Source organism: Sprattus sprattus (genome assembly GCF_963457725.1).
Source record: "Sprattus sprattus genome assembly, chromosome: 11".
Lineage (NCBI taxonomy): Eukaryota > Metazoa > Chordata > Actinopteri > Clupeiformes > Clupeidae > Sprattus > Sprattus sprattus.
The window spans coordinates 20,523,436-20,548,015 of record NC_137909.1 but is presented as its reverse complement, the minus strand read 5'-3'; the positions used below and the strand labels follow the sequence as shown (position 1 = coordinate 20,548,015).

Genomic DNA, 24,580 nt, shown 5'->3' with positions numbered 1-24,580 from the left:
TTGCATCATGACACTGGCAAACTCCGACAGGCAGAGACATCTTTTTAGATCCACTGGTCCAGCACGAAAGGTGCGCAATAGCCTACAGTAGGGGTGGTGTAGGCATGTTCAAGGCTATATAAAAGTATTGGTGTGCCCCACAAGCGTAATGTTTCATTCGTGTGTCAACAAGTGACTGTTGTGCTGGTGCATGGATACTGGATCTGATTGCCCACTAAAATGTTAACTCCACAGTTCTGCCGCATTTATGTGAACAACGTCTTATGCTTGCTGAAACTGTTGATTTCTTTCTTTCAGTGAATAGACTTCGTTGTTTATCTGTTAATTCCAAGTGCTGTGAAGAAACTGAAAGTCGAGTAAAGCTAACTCACAGTGCGCTTCATAATTACTGTATCGTTATAACAACAAGCTAGCTGCGTCGTTGATATGTACGATCTGAGAATTGGCAAAGAAATTGGCAAACAGCTGCACGGGTATCCATTCGCTTATCGCTTTCCAGTTGCATCGTTCGTGGGAGTCCGCAACGCAACGAGGTTTTTCGGGAAATTTCGTGCAACGAAAGTCCTGGAGCGACTGACAGCAATATAATACTTGCAGCTCCAAGCAGTTTGAGCTATTTTTGCAACACTGGAGATGTAAACTGAGAAATGTCGAATGGTACCCCACATAAATGTTCAGAGAGGAACGTAAAGAATTCTGCATGATATGCATGGCTTGAATAAAATTATTTAGATGACAATACTGCATAATAACACAGGGCACAACCAGGCTTAGCCTTAGCCCCAGATACACTCCAGTTTGATCAGTAAAAAGTCGCAACTCCCGTCACTTACCTCAAGCCCAGCGGCTGAGGATTGTTGTTACATCCATCATTAGTGACGATCATGTGCGCATAGAAAACACTTTATCAGATGAAAGCCTCCACAGCAATAATAATTATTCTCTTCGTTTGCACGACGTGCAAAGTCCTGGCATCACATTACGACATAGACGCAATTTACTCTAATTTCAGTATACATTTCCTTACTAACGACATGTTGGCCCTGGCAGGTACACTCCCATGATTTGACAACCGGGAGGACCCAGTCCAAGCCGGTATCACTCCGCCAGTCCGCGCACCAGCAGCGGGTAGTCCACAGGCGCACGGAAGACTAAATAGTCTTGAAATTGCAGTTCAAATACACTAACACGACCAATCGTGGTATTACAACAGGAATAGTAACTTAATTAGTTAACGTGCGTGTGGTACTATTTTTTAGTCAGGGGCAAGGATAAAGATGTAAAGGGGCGAAGCCGGAACAAGCCGCTTTTTGAGGCGTGGGCTGCATCTGTTTTAAAGAGACAGGGAGACGCGGCTAAAGATGAGCGCACCAGGGAGGGCATGGCTCGCCCACCTCCAGAGCAACTCTCTTGCGTATCGTCTCACTTTTTTAAAAGAAGTTTCAGGAGTTTGAGGCACCAGTTTGTTGAGGGAAAAAAACATCGCTGATGATATGACGGCATTTCAATGGGGACTCAGAATAACACGTAGCGATTAATTATAATAGGCTTATAACATTGTCTGATAAGCTATCACAGAGATGATGTTTGTTGACTCTTATAATGGCATCATAACACGTGTTGACAACCTATCTAACTTTGCTCCAATGTTAACGCAAATGCACATTTACTACATCAGCTAACCTTCCTTAGGCCTACTCCCTTTTTTTCTTTATACACCAAGACACAAACACACACTCACAGGCACATGCAAACACACTCCAGGACCAGAACGAGCCCTGAGGATGTTTTTGGGAGAATGGTGCTTCCACTGACCTAAGTACAGCTGACATTTCTGGAGCACAAAGATGAAAAGAAAGTGGGTGAGTGAATGAGTGAGTGAATAGGAGAGACAGAGAGAGAGGAAATTGTGGCATGGTCTGGTGTGTGTGTGTGTGTGTGTGTGTGTGTGTGTGTGTGTGTGTGTGTGTGTGTAGGAGGATGAATGTGTGTTCATAGGACAGATCTGTGTGTAGTGTGTTATAGGAAGTGGGAAGGGAGTGACCCACTCCTGAGCTGTTCTTACAGCAGTCAGAAGGGAAACACCACACATCAAGCTATGGTCATTTACAGACCCACTTTAATGCAACATGACCCCTTATGTCTCTCTCTGACGGTAACTTCCAAACTGACTGCCAGATACTTAAACTTACCATCCACAGGACCAGGCCCCCCATGTGTCTTTTTGGGACAAAATAATCTCCAAATCCCACCCCCCAGGCAGGGTGGGCCTGCACAGGGCACATGCAAACATTAAGTGATGTTTGGACATGTATATGCACCCAGATATTTTAAAATATAAGAACTTGTACATCTAATTGTAATTCATACAGAAACTGCCTGGTATTCTTTTGAAATGCTCAAAAGGCTCAAAATGTTTGTAATTATCAGCATGTTAAGGATGCCTATATAAATATATTTCATTCATATTTCATCACTGTCCATCTAATGCTCATGCATCCGATATTTTAATTTTCCATTCAAATAGTATGCTAGTGACTGGATCCAATTTACAAAGTATTAAAAGTATGTATCTGATCTTATTCCACTTGGGCTTGTGTTCCTGACTTCAGTAAATGACTTTAGGATGGGAATGACATTTTTTTTGACACTTACTCCGCCTTGTGGTCATGATGGATAAAGCAGGCGATAACCAAAAAGGCTGTGTGTAGACACATGAACAACAGCAATTACTGGCCCATTCAATTGTTTTTTGTTTTTTTTTCAACTTTAACGCTTGGTTTACGCTGTTGGGTCATTTCGTTGGGTTATTTTAACTCACTCTTGGTTGTTTTCTGTAACTCAGCCGTATTTTGTGTGATTTGTATAAAATAGGGGATGTTGTTGAATCCCCAGAAAGGACTGTATAGCTGATGGAATGAATAGGTTACAATCGCCACAGGTCTGTCCGGTCAGAACAAGAATGGATGATGCCAAAGTCCAATGATGATGAAGGTTTATTGCACACACACATGAAGTGAAGAGATGATGAGGTGAACAGTGAACTGAATGAGACAATGAATATAATTATCGTTGTAAGCGACTTATATCCAATGAAGTTGACCCGTGTACTGAGTGGGACAATGATCCGTGGTTTCTATGAATGATAATAACAAGACATACAGATATTTACAATTATGCACAACAAGAATGAATATACAGCTGCGGAAAAAATTAAGAGACCACTTCAAAATTATCAGTTTCTCTGGTTTTACTACTTATTGGTATGTGTTAAAGTAAAATGTACATTTTTGTTTTATTCTATAACCTACTGGCAACATTCCTACCAAATTTCAAATAAAAATATTGTCATTTAGATCATTTATTTGCAGAAAAATGACAATTGGTCAAAATAGCAAAAAAGATGCAGTGTCTACAGATCTCGAATAATGCAAAGAAAACAAGCTCATATTCATTTTTAAACTACACAATACTAATGCTTTAACTTAGGAAGAGTTCAGAAATCAATATTTGGTGGAATAACCTTGATTTAAAATCACAACTTTCATGTGTCTTGGCATGCTCTCCACCAGTCTTTCACATTGCAGTTGGGTGACTTTATGCTTCTCCTGGCGCAAGAATTCAAGCAGCTCGGCTTCTTTTCATGGCTTGTGACCATCCATCTTCCTCTTGATCACATTTCAGAGTTTTTTTTATGGGATTCAGGTCTCGAAATTGGGCTGGCAATGACAGGGTCCTGATCTGGTGGTACTCCATCCACACCTTTACTGGCCTGGCTGTGTGGCATGGAGCATTGCCCTGCTGGAAAAAACACTTCTCAGAGTTGGGGAACATTGTCAGAGCAAAAGGAAGCAAGTTTTTCTTCCGGGACAACGTTGTACTTTGCCTGGCTGAGGTTTGTAAAAGACCATAAGGATTGAACCAAAGCTGACTGGAGGTCCCTAAGTTCGTCTTCTCTGATGAGTCCAATTTTACAGTAGGTGCAAGACTCTGTGGCTTGTAGGCCTCTCCAGGTCTCAGTCTAACCATCAGACGACCATGTGTTGGGCAAAGCTGAAAATTGGACTCATCAGAGAAGACGAACTTAGGGACCTCCAGTCCGCTTTGCTTCAATCCTTATGCTCTTTTACTTTTGAAACTGTCCACTGAGTTATGTGGGGTTTCCTTTGAAACTGTCTTGGTGGTGGCCAAATAGACAGTGGCATTCCACTGTTTACGACCCCCACAGAACCTAGGGATCAGCTGATAGGCTGACCTCTGCCTGGACCCCAGGTCCTGTGACTGGCCCAAACAGCGGGGTGCCTCAGCTAGATGCAGATGGGTGAGAAGCCTTTTTCACAATTTGCATTACACATAAAACGAATCGAGCAGTGGGATTCCCCCTCATGACGGAAAGTAGCCTATCACTTGCTTTTTAAAGCTACGTCTGTTCTAAAATAAAAATGTATTGTCTTAAGTCTTTCTGCCAAATGTGTTTTATTTAACTTTTAATTTTTTCGATATTAGGCCCAACTGATTTTTTTTTAGTTCCTACAGACTAACTATTGTATTTTAAGATGAACTACTATATGGTTTGAAGTTGCTTGGGGTAATAATACTGTACAAATAGTAATTTTAACCTAACTGGATGGGTAAAGTTGACCCTGATCTTAATAAACCATTTTGCTGGGTTAAAATAACCCAGCGTTGTATTGGTCCAATATTAACGGTTAGGTGTCAACTCAGCATTTTTCATTTTATATAGTCCCACTTTTTACTGAATAACAGGGAATAAATATGGAATGAAAGTAAACAAAGATGCAAACTAAATCTGTTATAAAACAACATTGCTAACCTGACTGGAAGTATTCAACAAACAAGACTAGAGGAAATATTACATAATGGAAAAACAACAGCAAGCCCTTGTGATAAAAAATGGGATCAAAATATAACTTAACAAAATGGCGGAGGTAGTAACTATCACAAAACCAACATACTAGATTAGGATCAATGGTGGATCTTTCAGAAAGTAATTTGTTAGTGTTGAAGATGTTCTTGAATAGGGCCCTCAAAACCCTGCAGAAGCTTTTACAACACAGATAAGGATAACCTACGCTTCTATCATCTGGCTTGTGTGTGCCGATGTTGACTAGTGTCATTCTATAACACTTAGCATATCTCCAGGCTGATAGGCAGGATCATGGGCAAACAGAGTGGGAGATTTATGACCACAGGGCCTTGGTAACAAACTCAATAAACTACCCCCCCCCATGAAAAAAAAACTCCACACTATTCCACAAATCACCACCACTACACCACCTTTAAAGCAGAGCTGTGCACAGCTAATCTTTCAAAGGATTGACTTTTGATGTAAAATTTAAAAAGGTCAATTTGAACTGGTGGACTTTGAGCTGAATCTGCCCAAACAATGGTTAAGGCTTTGTGTGTAGTTATGATATCGGGCTAACTGACCAGATGACCGTGCTGTCTGTGATCATCTGTGAGAGTTTGTTTAATTAAAGACTTTAATTCACATTGTTCAATAATCCTGCTCCACATTTTACATGAAGGTAAGGTAACAATATCTAAAAGAAAAGGTGAACACGTGTTGCTTTGTAGCAGCATATAATTGTTATTGAGCATAGAATTGAATGCCATACATACAGAATAAGCCAAATGCATGCAAGTGGGACTGTATGGGAGATTCAGCCAGGATACAGAACAGAGCCCGTCTAATTTAAAAAAATCATTTACAGCCGCGGAAAAAATTAAGAGACCACTTCAAAATTATTAGTTTTTCTGGTTTGACTATTTATTGGTATGTATTTGAGTAAAATTAACATTTTAATTAAAAATTAACTACTGACAACATTGCTACCAAATTTCAAATACAAATGTTGTAATTTAGAGCATTTATTTGCGGAAAAATGACAATTGGTCAAAATAACAAAAAATATGCAGTGTTTCCAGATCTCGAATAATGCAAAGAAAACAAGCTCATATTCATTTTTAAACAACACAATACTAATATTTTAACTTAGGAAGAGTTCAGAATTCAATATTTGGTGGAATAACCTTGATTTACAATCACAGCTTTAATGTGTCCTGGCATGCTCTCCACCAGTCTTTCACATTGCCGTTGGGTGACTTTATACTACTCCTGGTGCAAAAATGTAAGCAGCTCGGCTTTGTTTGATGGCTTATGACCTTCCATCTTCCTCTTGATCACATTCCACCGCTTTTGAATGGGATTCAGGTCTGGAGATTGGGCTAGCCATGACAGGGTCCTGATGTGGTGGTCCTTCATCGACACCTTCACTGACCTGGCTGTGTGGCATGGAGCATTGTCTGTTAGAAAAAAGACAATTAAAAACTTATGAAATGCGATCAAGAGGAAGATGGATGGTCACAAGCCATGAAAAGAGGCTGAGCTGCTTGAATGAAACGGCAATGTGAAAGACTGGTGGAGAGCATAACAAAATACATGAAAGCTGTGATTGTAAATCAAGGTTTTTCCACAAAATATTAATTTCTGAACTCTTCCTAAGTTAAAGCATTAGTATTGTGTTGTTTAAAAATGAAAATGCGCTTTTTTTATTTGCATTATTCGAGATTTGGAAACACTGCATCTTTTTTGCTATTTTGACCAATTGTAATTTTTCTGCAAATAAATGTTCTAAATGACAATATTTTTATTTGAAATTTGGTAGAAATGTTGTCAGTAGTTTACAGAATAAAACTAAAATGTTCATTTTACTTTAACTCATACCAATAAATAGTAAAACCAGAGAAACTGATAATTCTGAAGTGGTTGTAGCTGCCAAATGTGAGGACCCTGCCTGATGTGAGTCCGCCAATAGGATGTCTAGAGTCCGCCGCTGCCTGATGAGTGGTCTCTTAATTTTTTCCGCGGCTGTATAACCTGCCCTCTTTCGTAATTTACTTGTAAAACAACTCCACACCACTAGATGGCAAAAAAAACTGCTGATACTGGTTGCTTAGTGAAGGAAGCGAAGAAGTAGCTTTGGGACACGATAGCAAATGTTGACTATTTTTGCCAACGATGGATTTAGTTTTGTACATAGCTGCAGCAGTCATTCTTATTGTACTAATAATTTTTGCTGTAAAAGTACGTGGAAGAGCAGAACAAGGTAAGAAGACGTTTGAGTTCTGTTATATGGATGACATAACGAGCTAACTTAAAGGCAACGTCAGGCAATGTTACTATAATTATAGCGCAGTTATGATGCCTAGCAAGCTAACGTTACATCAGAAACATTGTAAGGACTTTGGTTGCATTCGTTAGCCTGGAGTCTTACAGCCAGTAAACATATTAACATTGGTATAACATTAACCGTAGGTAAAGTTAGCCCTGACTGTCGGACAGTCATGCAGAGACAGAGTCGTTAGACAAGTACATCTAGCCGAAGCTTGAGTTGGTTACTCTGTGACAGCTTGCTCAACTTGCTGATATGCAAGCCGTGAGTGGGCGTGTCGTGCCGTGTGGATATAGTCTTTATATATATATTATATTATGTCACTTGGCTTAAAGTTAGCACAGGATTGAATATGTAAATACCAGGAACAACAACAACACCTTACAGGGCCCACCAAGCTTTTCTTTTAAACAAATTAAACGACGACAAAGTCCTTCAATTTTCACACTGTCAGAGACAACAACAAACAATATATGTATTATTATATATTTGCATATTCGCAGGTGATTTTACAAATATCCAAATACATTGTCATGTGAAAAAGACTGAACACATTCAGAGTGTGTAGAGTACAAGCACTCCCCCTGTTCACCTTGTGTCTGGGAGCCTATCTCATTAAACGAAGAATATCTGTTGGCAGGGGAGATGTGTAATATGTTTCTTTCAATAACATATTCATGGAAACAATATGCACCAAACAAACAACAATTAAAACCTATAGCTATAGAGGAGTATTCACACCACCTACCTTTTCAAAATAAAAGTCCTAACCTTCCACACAACAGGTCACCCAAACTTCACATGGCTTTATATATGTGTGTGTGTGTGTGTGTGTGTGTGTGTGTGTGTGTGTGTGTGTGTGTGTGTGTGTGTGTGTGTGTGTGTGTGTGTGTGTGTGTGTGTGTGTGTGTGTGTGTGTGTGTTTGTTTTACGCTTTGACAAATATGTTATATATTTCCTTTCCTCTCTTATAGCTTTGTTTTCATTGGGTACCTTGAAGATTTCACAAGCTTCCTTATTCACTGATTATGAAGTAATGCATTTATTGACAAAAAGATATATAATTGTTTTCTGCTGTCAAGTGCAGTAATATATGTAGACCATACAATATTTTAACTTGATAGTTTTGCAGTCAGAACCTCAAGGTAAAGTAGTGTAGGAATTGCTGATTTGTGTTAGTACTGTTATATATAACAGTAATATATATAATATAACATATATATTCACTAGTGCTGTCAAACGATTAAAATATTTAGACTACGATTAATTGCATTTATGTTTTAGTTAACTCAAAATTAATCGCAAATTTGTATCTATTCTAAAAAAAAAATCCATCCTTTTTTATTTTATGGTTTTGCATTAATGCCATTAATAACGCGTTAAACTGACAGCACTAATATTTCTTGTGCACAATGTGTTCACAAGTTAAACACACATTGTGCACACCACTGTCTTTCTATAGTATCTCCATAGTATACTGTAGGTGAGGTCACTCAGAGGGTGCCATGTCACAATTTCTATCTTGTGCAAAATCTTTTCTCTCTCTTGTCCTTGTTGCATCGCCCACCTGCCCCTCTCAAGCTGACAATGAGCACCAAGAGCAGGTGGCTGTCCGAGCTGCCGCTCCGCCACGGCCCCAGATCGCCGAGGACCGGGGAGCCGGAATGCCCCGTCGCCGTAGACGCGGCATGCAGGCGGCCATGGAAGCAAGGCGTCCACAGAGAGACCCCTCAGAGGATGGTACTCTATGAAGACACCTAGGTCTAATCGTGTGACATGACAGAATTATTTTGTCTGTGACTAAACAAATAAAAAACACATTCTCATCAGAGAGACTCACAGGAATGAAGAAGCTTTAATCAAAGCTTTAGTGCTTTAATGTTTTGGCTTTGGGCCGATCATTGCTGCAAAAATTCAGTTCATGTAAAAACTAGCTATATTTGTATTAATCAAGGTATATTTCAAATAGGTGACCAGAGCTTAAAGCTTCTTTGTGATTCCTTTAGAAGACAGCCCAGTAGAGGTAGAGGAGCAGGAGCAGGAGGAGGACGACGGGCCTGCTCAGCAGAACACAGGGAAAATAGGAGCCAAGAAACAAAGGAAACTGGAGGAGAAACAGGCAAAGAAGGCCCAGAGAGAGGTGAGACAGCGACATCTGGACTGCATCTCCCAACTGTTTGGAGGATTCTGTGATTCTTTTTGGGGAAATGCACATATACAGGGATCAGAGATGCTTAATTCTTAATTGTACCATAGTGTTCCATACTGGCTATTGTCAGTCATATTGCCCATTATATTTATTTTTGTCTTTACTCAGATCTTGCTTGACTACCTACAACTAGTAAAAGAAAGTTATTTATGAATGTTCAGTAGATATCACTTGATTATTTTACTTGCTATTAAAACAGGAATAATTGACAGAGAATCCTTTAATTATCACCAGTGCAGTTAATGTGTGACTATGCGCTGTGTGAATGTTGGCCACAGACAATTTTCTGCGGCAATCCGGGACTTGTCCTCAGAATTACCCAACTTGCCTTACACTCTGTAACTGTCAAATATTACCTCACAGTCTTACACCCATTGTCTCTCATACTTGTGCAATTATTCCTGGCCTAACACAATTTGCTGTGGATTATTAATGAGAAGCTACTGCATCTAATAAGAAGGTCACTTGAAACAGTACTCACCTGTTGTGGTCTGCAGGAATAAGCTGCCAAGGGGTGTACGCTTTCCCAGTATATCACCAAAGTTAAGGAATCCTGTCAAAGTCAGAATTCAGAAGAGAAATTTTGTTGACACCCTGTGCTGTTGGTTCTTTTCAACTCTTGTAGAAGACATCCACACAGATTTCCGGCAGTACTGTCAAGCATAGTAGATTAAACTATGCAGAACAGTTTTATCTCCTCGCTACGTACGTTTTTATGTGGACCATCATTCCACACAAATTCAGACTGGCGTGTGGGAAATTAAGGACAGTGTATGAGGTTTTCCTGGAGACTGGTTGTGAGGCATCATATAAAGCCCTACTCACCTTAGCAGGACTCAGGGGCATTCTTGTCTGTTCTCCATCACTTACAGGCGGCATTGTCTATTAGCTGAGGTACACTAGCATTGTAATTGTTGACAGTCGTCATGGGAACCACTCAGCGTCCTGTTGTTCTGATTCCAGGCGGAATTGGAGGACCGAGAGGAGAGGAAACGCTTACAGGAGCTCCGAGAGCAGGAGAGGCGCAAGGAGGATGACAAGGAGCGCATGCTGGAAGAGCAGGAGGTAAAATGGCCACCACACACACAAGAAAGTCAAGAAGTCAAGTTTGGCATTAGCTCTTCTGCTGCGAGAGTCTCTCAGACCTGATGAATGATGTAAAACAGTGATCAGTTCTATGGCTGCGCATGATTCAATGATGTCATCTGTTTAATGTTCTGAAAACATTTGAATTAAAAAATATACAGAGGCAGTATGTTATTATTTCAGCATGTGTTAATTCTTTATTGTGTGTACATGTTATTCATTTCAGGTAATTTTCGATCATTTGTTTTATTGTTTTAGTTGGTATGGGCTTCTTCAAATTATCATATTACAGCTTTTGGAATCAGACCTTACAGTTCAGTCACAAAATCCCTGCCACTCTGTTTGAGTCTCATTGTTTTTTGGTTGTTTGTTTGTTTGTTTTGTTTTTGTAGGAAGAACAGGCTCGTCGCGCCAAGGAGGAGCAGGAGAAGAGAGAGGAGGAGGAGTACCAGCGTCTGAAGGAGTCCTTCATTATCGAGGAGCAGGGGATGGCTGAGGAGCTCACTGAACTAGAGGTGAGGTGGTTGGTCAGATAGTTTGTCTGTTTTGTTAGCTACCTTCATAGTCATTGACAATAGCATGTCTATTTATACATTTGAATAAAAAAGGTTTTATGCCATTAGTTATATAACTTGGAAGCTCATGAAAACATGTATTGCTGTTGGTTAATTAGTATCTGTTTCTTGCTTTTTGTTGACTGTTTTTATTTATTTGCTTTTGACAGTCCCAAAATCTCCTTCAGGAATTCATTCAGTATATCAAGGTAATATTGTCTGACACTTTCTGTTGGCTTACTGTTGCCAATCACGCTCTGGTTAATTTGAAGTCTGTTAAGTCTGTTAATTGTGTTTGAATGAAGCTTGCACAGCATGTAATACAGGTAACCTGAGTTACTGGTGCGTATCAAACTGCATGCCAGCTAAATAATACCCCCTTGTAGCATCTGCAGCAGATTTATTCAAAACTACTGTTCATGTTTTCAGTTTGTTTGCATGCTGGAGTGTTGGCCAAGGGTAGTGGTGGAGCTGGATCCTCAGACTCTGACTCATTTTTATTCAACTTCATCTGATCTTTTTGTTTTAGGACACCAAAGTAGTGCTTCTTGAGGACTTAGCCTCACACTTCGGCATGCGCACACAGGTAGGTGTATTTTTTAAACGAAAGGGAAGTGGCCGTTTTTAGCTGGTAACTAGCCACATAAGTCTAATAATGAAAGCTAGTTACTAGCCAGTCTAAAAATGAAAGCCAGTTACTAGCCATGTAAGTCTAAAAATGAAAGCTAGTTACTAGCCACATAAGTCTAATAATGAAAGCTAGTTACTAGCCACATAAGTCTAAAAATGAAAGCCAATTACTAGCCATGTAAGTCTAATACTGAAAGCTAGTTACTAGCCACATAAGTCTAAAAATGAAAGCTAGTTACTAGCCACATAAGTCTAATAATGAAAGCTAGTTACTAGCCACATAAGTCTAATAATGAAAGCTAGTTACTAGCCACATAAGTCTAATAATGAAAGCTAGTTACTAGCCACATACGTCTAAAAATGAAAGCCAGGCACTGAACCATGTAAGTCTAATCGTGAATGTTCTGGCCATGCACTGAACCGGCTCGTTCCAGGCAGATGACTTTTTAAAACCTTATTTCATAATGATCAATGTCACCCTTCAATAGAGATTGTTTTTTCATACAGGATGCTATCGCTAGGCTGCACGATTTAATCGCAGATGGCTCACTCACAGGTTAGTCATAGTAAAGCATTCACTTGTGCAACACAGACTCATTAGAATGACCGTTTATTTATCATGAATTTGACACATGACATCTGTTAATGTCTTATTAATATAATATATCACTGTTACTGTATTATGACTTTGCATACCAACTTGTCATGGCTATTGATGTGTAAATGTTCGAAACACTCACTCTCGTTTTTCACTGGTCTACTTTCAGGAGTGATCGACGACAGGGGGAAGTTCATCTCCATCACCCCCGAGGAGCTGAACGCTGTGGCTCACTTCATCAAGCAGAGGGGCCGGGTCTCCATCTCAGAGCTGGTGCAGGCCAGCAACACACTCATCAACCTCACCCCTGTTACCCGCAGCACTGCCTGAAGACTGCTTAAAGACTGCTTAAAGGACTCGCTTTTGCTTCTGCAAGTGTGTGTGTGTGTGTGTGTGTGTGTGTGAACACATACAGGCAGATAGGAACACACACAGACAGACATTTTCACATCATACCATACACAAATACTCTTTTGAGCATTTCACTTTAGAGTCTTTTTCACAGCTATTCACACACCCACTCATACACACACCCAAATGACAACAGTAGGTGACAAGCTGTGACGGTATTGCATTGCTTTGAGATACTGTAATACACCAATCATTATAAAGTACCAGTACTTTTTGGTTTAATTATGCAGTGAGTCTATCGTGGTTCCGTTTTTTACTGTCAGATAGTTTTTGCTTTCTGCTCAGCATTAGCCGGACTATGTTCAGCCCAGACACAAACCGAAAAACCTTTATTTAAACGCTAACGATCGTAGACAAAGCCTAATCTAATCGTTTCGAGAATACATGTCGTTCAACGCGGAAACCGTAGCCTACATCGTTTTTCGATTCAACAAGTGCTGTAACACTTGCAGTTTTCCAACGAAAATGCAATGGGCGTTGTATGACGATTGTGATCAGTCATACAAGTGATTTCACCAGGAACTGTCTCTAAGTCAGGACATTTCACGATGATGAATCAACTTAGTAATATCTGGTAATATGCATGTCATTGTGGAGTATAGCATATTAGTGAGTCGTATACTTTGGCTTGATTATGCTATTACACTGTTTTTCCATTTTACTGTGCATTTTTGTTTTGTTTAAATTATTACTAATTACTATTACTACTAATTACTTATTACTAACCATATATTGCTTCATTAAAACGAAATGAAAATGTAATGTATTAGGGTAAGGTCCTAATTGGTTGTTAAATGTTGGCTTATTGAACTTTTATTTTGACGAATGTATTGAAAACACTTCCCGGAAGGACAATATTTCACCAGTCTCATGATGCTGTCAAATCAAATGTAACTTAATCAGTTTCGTACCTAGGGAGACTGTCACATTGGATTGCAGGAGGGGTTGGTTCGCCTCACCAAAACACTGATGTCAGCCGTAAGACATGTGCCTTCATGACAGTACTTCAAACAAAAGATTGATCTCTGCATGTTAGTCGACTGTTAGTTGTTGGGTGAGTTTTGCTCTGTGTTGTTCCATGAGCATAGCTAGTAACGTAGCTAGCTAGCTAGACAACAAATACTAGCTGACCTAGCAAGCTAACAACTTGTCTGGCGGTGGTCATTAAGCTGTCATCCTCAATGTGTCTACGCTTATGTCGTACAGCACGTCCATTCGCATCCTGCTAATAATAATTAAACAGTTCTAAATGTTCAGGTATACGACCATTGGCTGATTCACAGCAACAAGCAGAATAGATAACCAATTCTAAGTTATCCATCTTACATAACTTCTAACACCAATGCTGGGAATCCGTTTCCCGTGCAACCTATAAACGTTATCGAAGAGCCAGCTCATCAAACTGTCGAGTTGAAAGGGGCATGTGTGCAGTACAAAGTGTTTTGAGATGCTGGTGATGACATGCTTGTTTTTCCTCGTAGCTTCACCCGCAAACATGACGCTCAGTCTGACTCCCGCAGCCGTCTGTCAGTGCTTCACCCTGGTGTCTTTGTGTACCTCCATCGCTGACCCTAACTGGATCGAGGTCTGGAACACCACGGATCCCAGCGGCAAGGAGTTCATCTATGGGGTGGCGTTTACTCTGCATGCAGCGCAGAACTTGACAGACACTGGTATGTCGAGATGTTCACAGAGATATTTTTGATGTGTGTCAGTCATGAGTGACAGGTCTACTTAATAATCTTTGCCTGTGTTGTTTCCCAAGAAGGGACATTCTTTGGCTTCCATTCAAAGAAAGCAACACAAACGATGCTGATAACAAGTTTAACTTTTTGAGGTTAATAATTAAGCAATTGCAATAGGCATGTGGATGTAGAGGCAGATTTCCATTTTCGAAAGCCGAAAAATCTGAGGTGAAGAAAGCTGGATAGCCTGGACAGCTTAAGTGGACCAGGCCCTACAAATGAGGCGTGAAGGGATCACTCAGTGTTATCTAAACCAGCATTATTGGTTCTCATATTCACAGTCATATATTCAATTCAATTAATTTTGTATAGCGCCACAACAATAGAATAGGCCCAGTGCCTATTAACCCTTACACTGAAAATATCGCAAACAGGTCATATCTCTTCCATAGTTACACAACAAACTGTAAGTGACTTTATTTTAAACTGCTCAATTTAGATTTTGCAAGGGACTGTATTGTGTCAACATCTCCAAGGCATGAGCAGAAAAACAGAGAACCACCAAAGCTTAATGGATCTAGATCTAGACATAGAAAGAAAAACGCATTCTTGACTCAAGCTTTGACTTCCTCTTTAAGAGTTCCTCATATCTTTTTAAAATGTTAACCTTCACTCAGTTACAAGCTCTGATGTAAGTGTGTATGTAAAAGGTCTGATGGGTAAGTGGACTCTGCTGGTTGAATCTAAATCTGTTGTTCTCCAGGTCCCCTTGGAGGACCTCACGGCCTGGGTATGTGGCTGCTGTACGCCCTGGCCGCATTGTGTTACGGTACGGTCCTCTTCTCAAGCTCTTCATTCCTCCTGGACTTCCTGGGAGTTGGAGTTATTCACCCGCGGCTGATTGGAGCGCTTCATGTTTGCACAGGTGACAACCCCCCTCACACATTATGTCTTATCCCGTACATCGGTGTGGGACAGGTTCTTCAGTATTGAAACAACAAATATATGGTTTGCTGTCGTTGCTATTGGACTGTAGTACGTACATTGGAATGTAGAACAGTTCTACCACCTATTTAGTCTCAGTGCAAATAACTCGTATTTCTATAGTTTTTATCCAAGTGTATTTGTGTGAAAAGATCTATAACTACAGTGCCACTTTAAAGTATGTGAACCCCTTGACCACTTAGGAGTTTTCTGTTGTTTTACCATGATTTTTCATTTTTTTCATCACCAATTTTCCATAGAAGGAATGTCAGGTTTATGTTTATCATTTGCATGTACTTTTTTTAGAGGGAATTCTTTGAGTAGCCAAAAGACTACATGAAACATGGAATTAGTCCATTTACAAAAGTAAGTGAACCCCCAGCTGAATTGGTAAAGTCAAGCAGGTAACAGATTCAGTGAAACTTATTTGGGTGCTTAATTAGTCAATTAAGCAAACCGATCATCTGAGACATCCTTAGGGAAAGGTTTGGGCAACACAGATTAAAAGAGAGAGGAAACCAACCAAACTACTGTAGTGCCAAGGTGTACCCACACAGATCAACAATGCCGAAAGGAGACGAGATATCCGAGAACATCAGGAAGAAGGTTCTGACAGCCCATCAGTCTTGGGAAAGCTTTAAGACCATCTCTAAAAGATTCCAGCTCCATCCATCCATCCAAGACAAATAATTTAGAAATGTAGGGCATTCAACATGACCACATCTCTGCCTAGAAGTGGACGCCCATCAAGACCATTACCAAGAAGCACCAGAAGAAGAATAAATCAGGTAAAAGTCAACCCACACATCACCTATAAAGAGTTTCAGACCTCTCTGGCAGCATCTGGGGTAAATGTACATGGGTCTACAATCAGACGAAAATTGAATAGACATGACATTCATGATCGGGTTGCTAGAAGGAAGCCTCTGCTCTCAAGAAAGAACAAAACGGCCCGTTTCAACTTTGCCCGAGAGCACTTGGATAAACCAAAGGCCTTCTGGAAGTCCCTTCTTTGGACAGATGAGTCCGAGATAGAATTAGTCACGATCAAAACCAACAATTTTCGACTGATTGTAGACCCATGTACATTTACCCCAGATGCTGCCAGAGAGGTCCGAAACTCTTTAGAGGTGATGTGTGGGTTGAATTTAACCTGATTTATTCTTCTTCTGGTGCTTCTTGGTGATGGTCTTGATGGGCGTCCACTTCTAGGCAGAGATGTGGTCATGTTGAATGCCCTCCATTTCAAAATTATTTGTCTTGGATGGAAGGATGGAGCTGGAATCTTTTGGAGATGGTCTTATAGCTTTCCCAAGACTGATGGGCTGTCAGTACCTTCTTCCTGATGTTCTCGGATATCTCATTTCCTCTCGGCATTGTTGATCTGTGTGGGTACACCTTGGCACTACAGTAGTTTGGTTGGTTTCCTCTCTCTTTTAATCTGTGTTGCCCAAACCTTTCCCTAAGGATGTCTCAGATGATCGGTTTGCTCAATTGACTAATTATTCACCCAAATAAGTTTCACTGAATCTGTTACCTGCTTGACTTTATCAATTCAGCTGGGGGTTCACTTACTTTTGAAATGGACTAATTCCATGTTTCATGTAGTTTTTCGGCTACTCAAACAATTTCCTCTAAACAAGTACATGCAAATGATAAACATAAACCTGACATTTCATCTATGGAAAATTGGTGATAAAAAAATGAAAAATCATGGTAAAACAACAGAAAACGCTTAAATGCTCAAGGGGTTCACATACTTTCAAGTGGCACTGTATATAGGTTATATACAGGTTTGGGAGGATTACTTTAAAAATGTATTCCGATACAATTACTGATTACCTGTTAAAAATTGTATTCAGTAATCTTATCCAAGTATCACAATATTAAAGTAATGTAACTTGATTACTTTCTGTTACTTTTGGATTTCCACAATGCCAAAAACATTGGTCCAACCTTGAAGACAAAGATATGTACTACTTGAGTCATAAATTGTGCAACTCAATGGTCACATGCATTTCATTAAGTGGTTTTGCTATCAATAAACCCCTCCTAAAAGGACACACACCAGCTTTTTCGGATGACATACTTTCTGCATTAGTGCAGTAGTAGTGCTATATAAATAACATCTGGTGTGGGCGTCTACTCATTACTGAGGAAATTAATAGTATGCATCAAATATCAAAATGTACCATATTGTCATAGCTATGTGTTAGACAACAATCTGAACTCAATACTAAATATGTAAAGCTCTTTATATGTGCCACTGTATTGATTGGAATGTCAGGATATCCTTTTTTTGGGCCCAAATGTAGTTTTTCACTGAGATATTTTACTAGTGAATCACATATCATTTGCGACAACACAGAAGAAAGTATGAACCATTGAAAATAAAAATAAACCGGTCATCCACCACTTTTCTAAGCCGTAGTTGAACACTTTCTCACTGTCAACAGTTTTTACAAACAAATACCTTGCATAATTTTACACCTTTTCCCCAATCCACTTTGCAATATAGCGTGGGCCTGCTGGGCGGAAATGTGAACTAGTTCAGTTTGTTGCCCTGAAGGAAAATGGGCATGAGGGCCGTGTGGTTTGAGGTGTGCATATATGTCACGCAAGCGCTTACCTCTGCTCCTGCCACACCCCCTTCAACTTCAACTCACGCACCTCTGTCTCATTCACAATCACCAAAGTACTAATCACGCACACCTGTCACCTCTCTACTTAAACCCTTCACACCATGTCTGACATCGCATCATCTTAAGATGGCTTTCACTTAAGTGTATTCTGTAAGTCAACAGCACAAAGTAACCTTAGAATAGAAAATGAGGAAACCAAGTTTTAAGAATTAAACCTGCCCTCTGCTCAGTGTTTTAAAAAAAAATGTATCTGCTTGTCATTATGCAAATTCAGCCTACAGACCTACATTGAAAGTGCACAACACCACAACAAAGTATAAAATACTTTCTTTCTGTACTCAAGTATTATTTCTGAGTATCTGTACTTGATAGTTTTTTTTACATACTTTTTGCTTAATACTGATAACTGAATCCAACTAACATTGGATTGCTTTTTGTAATGTCAGATTTCATTGTTTGGTGTGCTATACACAAAACTTGTGTATAATGTCCTCAAAATCCAGCCCCCTTACAAATGTATGTAGTGTATTATTGCAATTACATTTTTGTTTTGTTTTATTATATATAATTTTTTTTTATATATATATATATTTGTCGTATGGGCAAAGTTGTCCAGTTGCCCATATGGTTAATCCGGCATAGGCTAATACAAAATTAAATCAACATAGATTTAGAACATCCACAGTATTTTAAATTAATCAAGTGTCCACTTTCTAAACTGTTACAGATCACGCTGAAACCAATTTAACTGCCACAAACATATTTCGGTCAGGGGTTTGTGTTTAATTTAAACACGAGCATTCCAGTTATCACAGTCTGCCTTTTTCATTACGTTTGTAGGCAAGTAATACTAACGGGGTTAGCTAACCAACTTTAACCTTAGCTAACTTAGCTAACTTTGGGGGAGCCGTGGCCTACTGGTTAGCATTTCAGGCCGGAAACCGTAGGGTGGCCGGTTCGATCCCCGACCAGTAGGAAAAATGTGGGCGGGTGAAGTGGTAGACCACTGCTTTCCCATGCCCACATCCACGGCTGAAGTGCCCTTGAGCAAGGCACCTAACCCCGATCACTGCTCCCCGGGTGCCGCCAATGGCAGCCCACTGCTCCTGGTTAGTGTTACTTCACTTCACTGTGTTCGTCACTTCCCTGGATGGGTTAAATGCAGAGGTTAATTTCAGAGTGTGTGTGTCTACGCCATAGAGAGGACTTTCACTTTCTAACTGGATGTCTGTGTAGACATTAGATGTGTTGGTATTGCCTGTAAATGCTTCATAAAATTTGACGTGGAGTCCTTGGACAATAACAGCATTTTCACCGTGGGGAGCAATAAGGTGCACTGCACTGTTATTTTCTTACCACTTTCACCTGTGAGGATAAAATAGTGTTGATATTTCCAGCCAGGGAAAGCATTTTTCAACAACAAGAACAATGGAATAAGTAAAGAAACAAATAAGAACAATACGCTACAACTACAATGGCAAAAGACGTAGTCTGGTAGCATTTTTTTTTACATTACCTTTGTAAACATTTTGCCAAATGGTCCATTTTTGTAATATTTATGGTTTTACAAAAAAAAGTGTCCACTGATAAGGCAGTGGCAGAAATCCTATCATGTGCCTGTTCTTTCTCTTGTTTCCCCAGCGGTGCTATCTGTGGCCATTCTGGGGGTGTTCGGCGCTTGCATGTCCGTCATCTCTCGCAACCTGGAAAATGGCATGCGGGGAAAAGGGGGCGTGTTCGCTGGTGAGAAGAACCTGAAGGCGGACGTAGGCGAGAGCCTGTTCATAGCCATGCTTGGGATTTTCTTTTCCTGTTCGGCCGCAGCATTCAGCCTCTGCAGCCAATCAGAGTCGAGCGTCACATCATCAGGGGACTACGCAATCGAAGAAGGCGCGGACAATGAGGCACTGCTTGGTGGAGCCGAGAGGGAGGAGCTGGTAGGAGAGGCGTCGCCTGACTGACCTTAGCCAATAGAAAGCTTGGCTTCAGTCACACCCACAGATGACGAAAATGTCTCCAGCAGACTGTGGTTTGTGGAGGCGATAAAGTCAAAGCACCAAAGATGGGACTGAGAAGCACACTGGTCCTACTCCGGTCTGGCCTGGTCTAGTCTTGTCTGCCATTTCCACAGGCTTAGAGAAGAACTCTTTGTCACTTGGTATGGTTCTGTTACTTGACTAATCTTTCATGGCCAAGTTAAGATGTTAATTTGTGTTTTAATTTGTGTGTTTTATTCCCATACTGGAGTGATTAATGGTAAACCAGAGTCAGATTTATTTGGACCAACAACACACTTTAGAAGAAGCTCACATGTTTACCAAGCTACTTTCGCATCCAAAACAAACCACTTTTTATGTAACCCTTCAGTACTGGCTTACCTGCACTTATCACTACTGAATAATGGACATCAAAGAACATTTTATTTAATCTTGTTGTCAATATACTGAAAGGGCATGTTTCCATCATCTCATGGTAGAAGGGGACCTCTGGCATTTTCTTTATTTTTGTTTTAAGATTTTGAGTGCAGACATAAGAATTACCATGTTTATCTGGTTTCTTTTTTTTATTACACTTACCTCGTTAACATCATCGCATTTTGCAATGCAAGCCATTTAATGGTTAAGGTACTGGTCTTGAAAGTAAGATTTACTGTTTACTGAGCTCTAAAGAGTTTTATGAAACAAGTTTTTTTGGAAGGCAGAAAGATGTTTTATTCCCTAAGGAAGGCCTTTTCATTTTACCCCAACATCATGATGTCTAAATTCTATGCAGACCTATGGAGATTATTGCACAAGTTAGTAAGGGCATGATAGGCCCTCAGTGTTTTTAATTTTGTATTTCAATTTTAACTGTATTATTGTTGTTATTATTATTTCTGGTCAAGATGTACCGTAATGATACCTGTACACCTGTACACTGTTGCACATCTGGCTCCTGTAGCTCCTTGAACTACTAACTTCAGGTTTATCTTGACCCATTGGCTTTTTTTTATGTTAACATCTGTGTACATCCTTTGCATGGCATTAATGAATAAACAAGTATTTCGGTATTTCAACACATGCAAACAATTATGGCAACAGGAGTTTCAAGGAACAGAAACTATTTTGTGAGCAGGAATTTACTCTGTATGTTATCTTTTGCATGTGTCTGTCTAAGACCACATCTGCATGTTTTTCGTCTAAGATTATGTTGAATCATAGTTCACAAACGTGTTTACATTTTAATTGTTCTATACACAAAAGGTTTGGTTTAACTCGTCAAACTAATTAAGCACACAAATGTGTAACAGTTGTTGGTTTCATGAGTCCTCATTGTTGTATGATTTTTAGCACATGTGTCAAAATCACAGTCACATTAGCAATGATTCACAGAACGTGAGTCGTATGTTTAGGCGTAGTTAGTCATGCCAGCTACATCCAGTTGGCCTGTTAGCATTGGAGTTTGCAGTTGACAAATCAGATTAATCAATACTAGTGACATCTGTGAGGTACTTACTGTTAAGTGATTTCACAGTCCAAAGTGTACTGTTGGAATGTCTGAGGTAGCCATCTGCCCAGTGTAGTTGGGTCCTCAAGTCAGAACTGGATGGTAAAGTCAAACTATTGCATGTCCTCTGTCGGTTTCACCTCATCATTCTGCCGACATCAGATAGTAAGCTGTTCAGATTCCCAGGCAACATCTGATATAATAATAAATTAGAACTGTGTCTGAGGGATCTTTAGGCTTCAGAAATGCTGTTGGCGTTCTAATCTTGTATCGTATGTGTGTTTAACACCTTTGTAGAAGCTGATCGAGAGACACGAAACCTCAATTGTGCAAAGCCCTTCGTATCTTCCTCTCTATTTTCTCTCTTTCTGCCTCTGTGTCTTTCTCTGGGATTCACTTATATTTCCTGATAACCACAACTGACAATTTCTTTGCTTTCTAACTTTATTTAGTCCCTCGTCAATGTTTGTCATATCGGATAATACCCATCATGTTGGTGATGCAGTGACTTGAATGTGTTGTGTGAATTGGCCTCGTATCCTCTGCTAAGTGTGTACTGGAAGTGGATGTGTATGAAATCATGTTTTCTCACTGTGGTGTGGTCTGAAACGGCTGCTGCTTGGTGTCCTTGTCCGTTGTTCCGTGTTTCAAATGTCCTGTTTGCAGAGGTAACTGAAGGGAGAGTTAATATAAAGAATATACATGTTTTTTTCCTCCTCTGCTCTCCTCCTCTCGTCTGTGTGTGAGTGAAGTTGTCTGTGTGTTCATATCAGTCAGGGTAGGTTCATATGTTCTACATGAGAGCATGCTAGCCAAATTGGCAATTAGAAAATAGGTGTTTCATTGAGATCAATCTGTTTTATTTATACACAGGAAAATATGTTAAATTCCTTGATCTGTTGGTTGAGGACTTCCCACAGCGACCAATACCTCTCACTGTCACATGCAAGTACTGATTCCCTGAGATATCTGAGATATAATTTAGACTTGGGTTATTATTTTCATCACACCTGCATTTTACTTTTAGCACTTCTTTTATCCTGCATCCTCTCCTAACACACACAACACAAATGTACAGACACACATTCAGCCCAAAGCTTTCAATATATGGGAATTCTAACACCCCAAGCATTGTCACGTCACCTTTGAGTGTGAAACCAGCATATACACGAGGCAGTGGGCATAGGATGTATAATTAACATGGTTATAAATGCAAGTTTAAGCTTTGAAACCTGGACATCAAAGTCCAACGTCCGGCTGATTTATTATGAGTTTTGCAAGCATTATATTCATATATGTGATGGAAAAGATTTACTGTCAATCTCTGCGTATTTGCGTGTACTGAAGGCAACCAGAGTGTTTAGTACCCTAGTTTTTTTCTTGGTCATGTTCCATCCTTTCTCACAACTCTCTCCCCACCCTATATCACATGACTGCAGTCTGAGTTCTGATTGGTTGGAGCACATCGCCATAGTAACCTTGACAAATTGTTGATGTCACCACTGAATTTGTGAATGGAGAGAGAAGACAGGGAAAGCTCAAAAGAGGCTAAGGACCTGTTTGGTGCTCAAAGCTCAAATTGCAAATTTGTCTGTGAGGACAACACATAAACATGCTACAGTAGCTCACTTTAAATCTTTGTATCCAGCACAAAGTTGAGATGAAATCTGCATTGTGTACAGCAATTAAATGCATGAGATATTCCTTTGGAAGACAGAACTATGGCCCTTTAGTTTAATTTTCCTTCCAAGTAAAAACAACTATGTGTGTGGGTGTGTGTATTCATACCTCTGTGTGAGTTTGTGTGTCTGTGTTTGTTCCCATATCATTGCATTTCAATGTATGCTTGCACATGTGTGGGGGCATTTCTATACTTATACTGTTAGTGTGTGTGTGTGTGTTAGACTGTGCACATGAGCTGCGTAGCTGCCTCCTGCAGGGGGAGGGGCTGCTGGTTGTGTTTGAGAAGGGAGAGGGAGGCTGTTAGCTGGACGCAGAGAGGGGGAAAAAAGAAATGGAGAGAATGAGAGAGAGAGAGAGAATAAGAGCGGGCATGAAGCTACGCAGTGGGACAGAAGCAGGGCAGTGGAGTAGGCTACTTGTGACCAGCGTGCGTGGCGTCGGGGTGGAAGGCAAAGAGGTTGTTGGCACCTGTCGTCATCACTCCTCCCACTCCCCACCTCTCCTCCCTGCCTGCCTGCATAAAGATGACGTTTAGCCATGGCTTCTCCTGGAGAGAGACACAGGGAGAGAGAGAGAGAAAGAGAGATGTCTCCTACTCTGTGTTATTTTGGGCAGTCTCAGGGCATGTTTTATTTTTAATACAGGAACTAACTCATGTGATAGCAAACATTGTGGCGATGTTGGGGATCAGTCAGGTTAGATAGGAGAAGGATGAGCTGGAACAACATACATTTCAAACCCGTGTGTGCTTGTGTTTGTGTGTACATGTGTATATTTTTCCATGCGTATGTTTGCAAGCCAGTAGAACTGATAAAACTGCTTTACTTGCAATAGTCAGGCACATTTCCTGTGCATTTTCACACCATAGATTTCAGCTGAAAAGCCTGCTTCCCCGTGGTGCACAGTGGAGCCAGTCCTCATGCATACAGCCCATTAGGATGATAAGACTGCTTTGAAAGAGAGAAACAAAACGTACAAGTAGAAGTTTTAAGTTTGGCTTGACTGTGTTTGTGTGCAGAAATACAATAGACAGTTGCATGAAGTGGCCTCAGATTTGGAGAAGTTGACGCAGTTTGTGCAGAGGTGTAACTACACTGTCATGGTTTTACTGACATCGGCAAGTATCTCCAGGAAAGTGCTGTGTCATTGTCTGTCGGGAAAAGTTGTAATACACAGACTGACAACACCCCTGGTTAATGAGGTGGCATTTGTAAGACTAATACGAAGGAGTATGTCGACTTGAAAATAGGTTAAAAAATGTCATAGTGTTGAAACAGGCCCCCAAGCACTGACGAAGGACAAATATAGAGTAGGTAGACTTTTCAGTTTGTTGGAAATATGTTGGAAAATATGTCTTTATATTAAAACAGGTCCCCAAGCACTGATGTGAGACGGGTTCATCAAACAGCTTGCGTG

At 40.2% G+C, this 24,580-nt stretch overlaps 3 protein-coding genes across 4 annotated transcripts in view; 2 read left to right on the top strand and 1 right to left on the bottom strand.

Moving 5' to 3' along the window:
* rc3h2 (ring finger and CCCH-type domains 2) overlaps positions 1 to 962 on the bottom strand; it is a 31,118-nt gene extending 30,156 nt beyond the window's left edge. The window contains exon 1 of the mRNA XM_080847820.1: positions 834 to 962. The gene's annotated coding sequence lies outside the window, so the exon portion shown is untranslated. The remainder of the gene's footprint in view (positions 1 to 833) is intronic.
* Positions 963 to 6,990: 6,028 nt separating this feature from the next.
* On the top strand, positions 6,991 to 12,615 carry ddrgk1 (DDRGK domain containing 1). The gene is made up of 9 exons (XM_080847267.1): positions 6,991 to 7,130; positions 8,778 to 8,936; positions 9,203 to 9,336; positions 10,369 to 10,470; positions 10,884 to 11,006; positions 11,216 to 11,254; positions 11,575 to 11,631; positions 12,183 to 12,231; positions 12,443 to 12,615. Exons 1-9 carry the CDS (start codon positions 7,043 to 7,045, stop codon positions 12,601 to 12,603), a joined length of 912 nt encoding a protein of 303 aa, XP_080703393.1. The 5' UTR covers positions 6,991 to 7,042; the 3' UTR covers positions 12,604 to 12,615.
* Positions 12,616 to 13,426: 811 nt separating this feature from the next.
* LOC308372145 (uncharacterized protein) lies at positions 13,427 to 22,197 on the top strand (the record flags this gene model as incomplete). Of its 2 annotated transcripts, XM_080847269.1 has the most annotated exons (4): positions 13,427 to 13,738; positions 14,166 to 14,357; positions 15,133 to 15,294; positions 19,637 to 22,197. In XM_080847269.1, the coding sequence occupies 3 exons, from the start codon at positions 14,180 to 14,182 to the stop codon at positions 19,954 to 19,956; spliced, it is 660 nt and encodes a 219-aa protein (XP_080703395.1). In that variant the 3' UTR covers positions 19,957 to 22,197. The 2 variants fall into 2 exon arrangements, with proteins under 2 accessions (XP_080703395.1, XP_080703394.1); XM_080847268.1 differs by lacking the exon at positions 13,427 to 13,738 and having other exon boundaries at positions 14,132 to 14,357.
* Between the last annotated feature and the right edge of the window lie 2,383 nt (positions 22,198 to 24,580).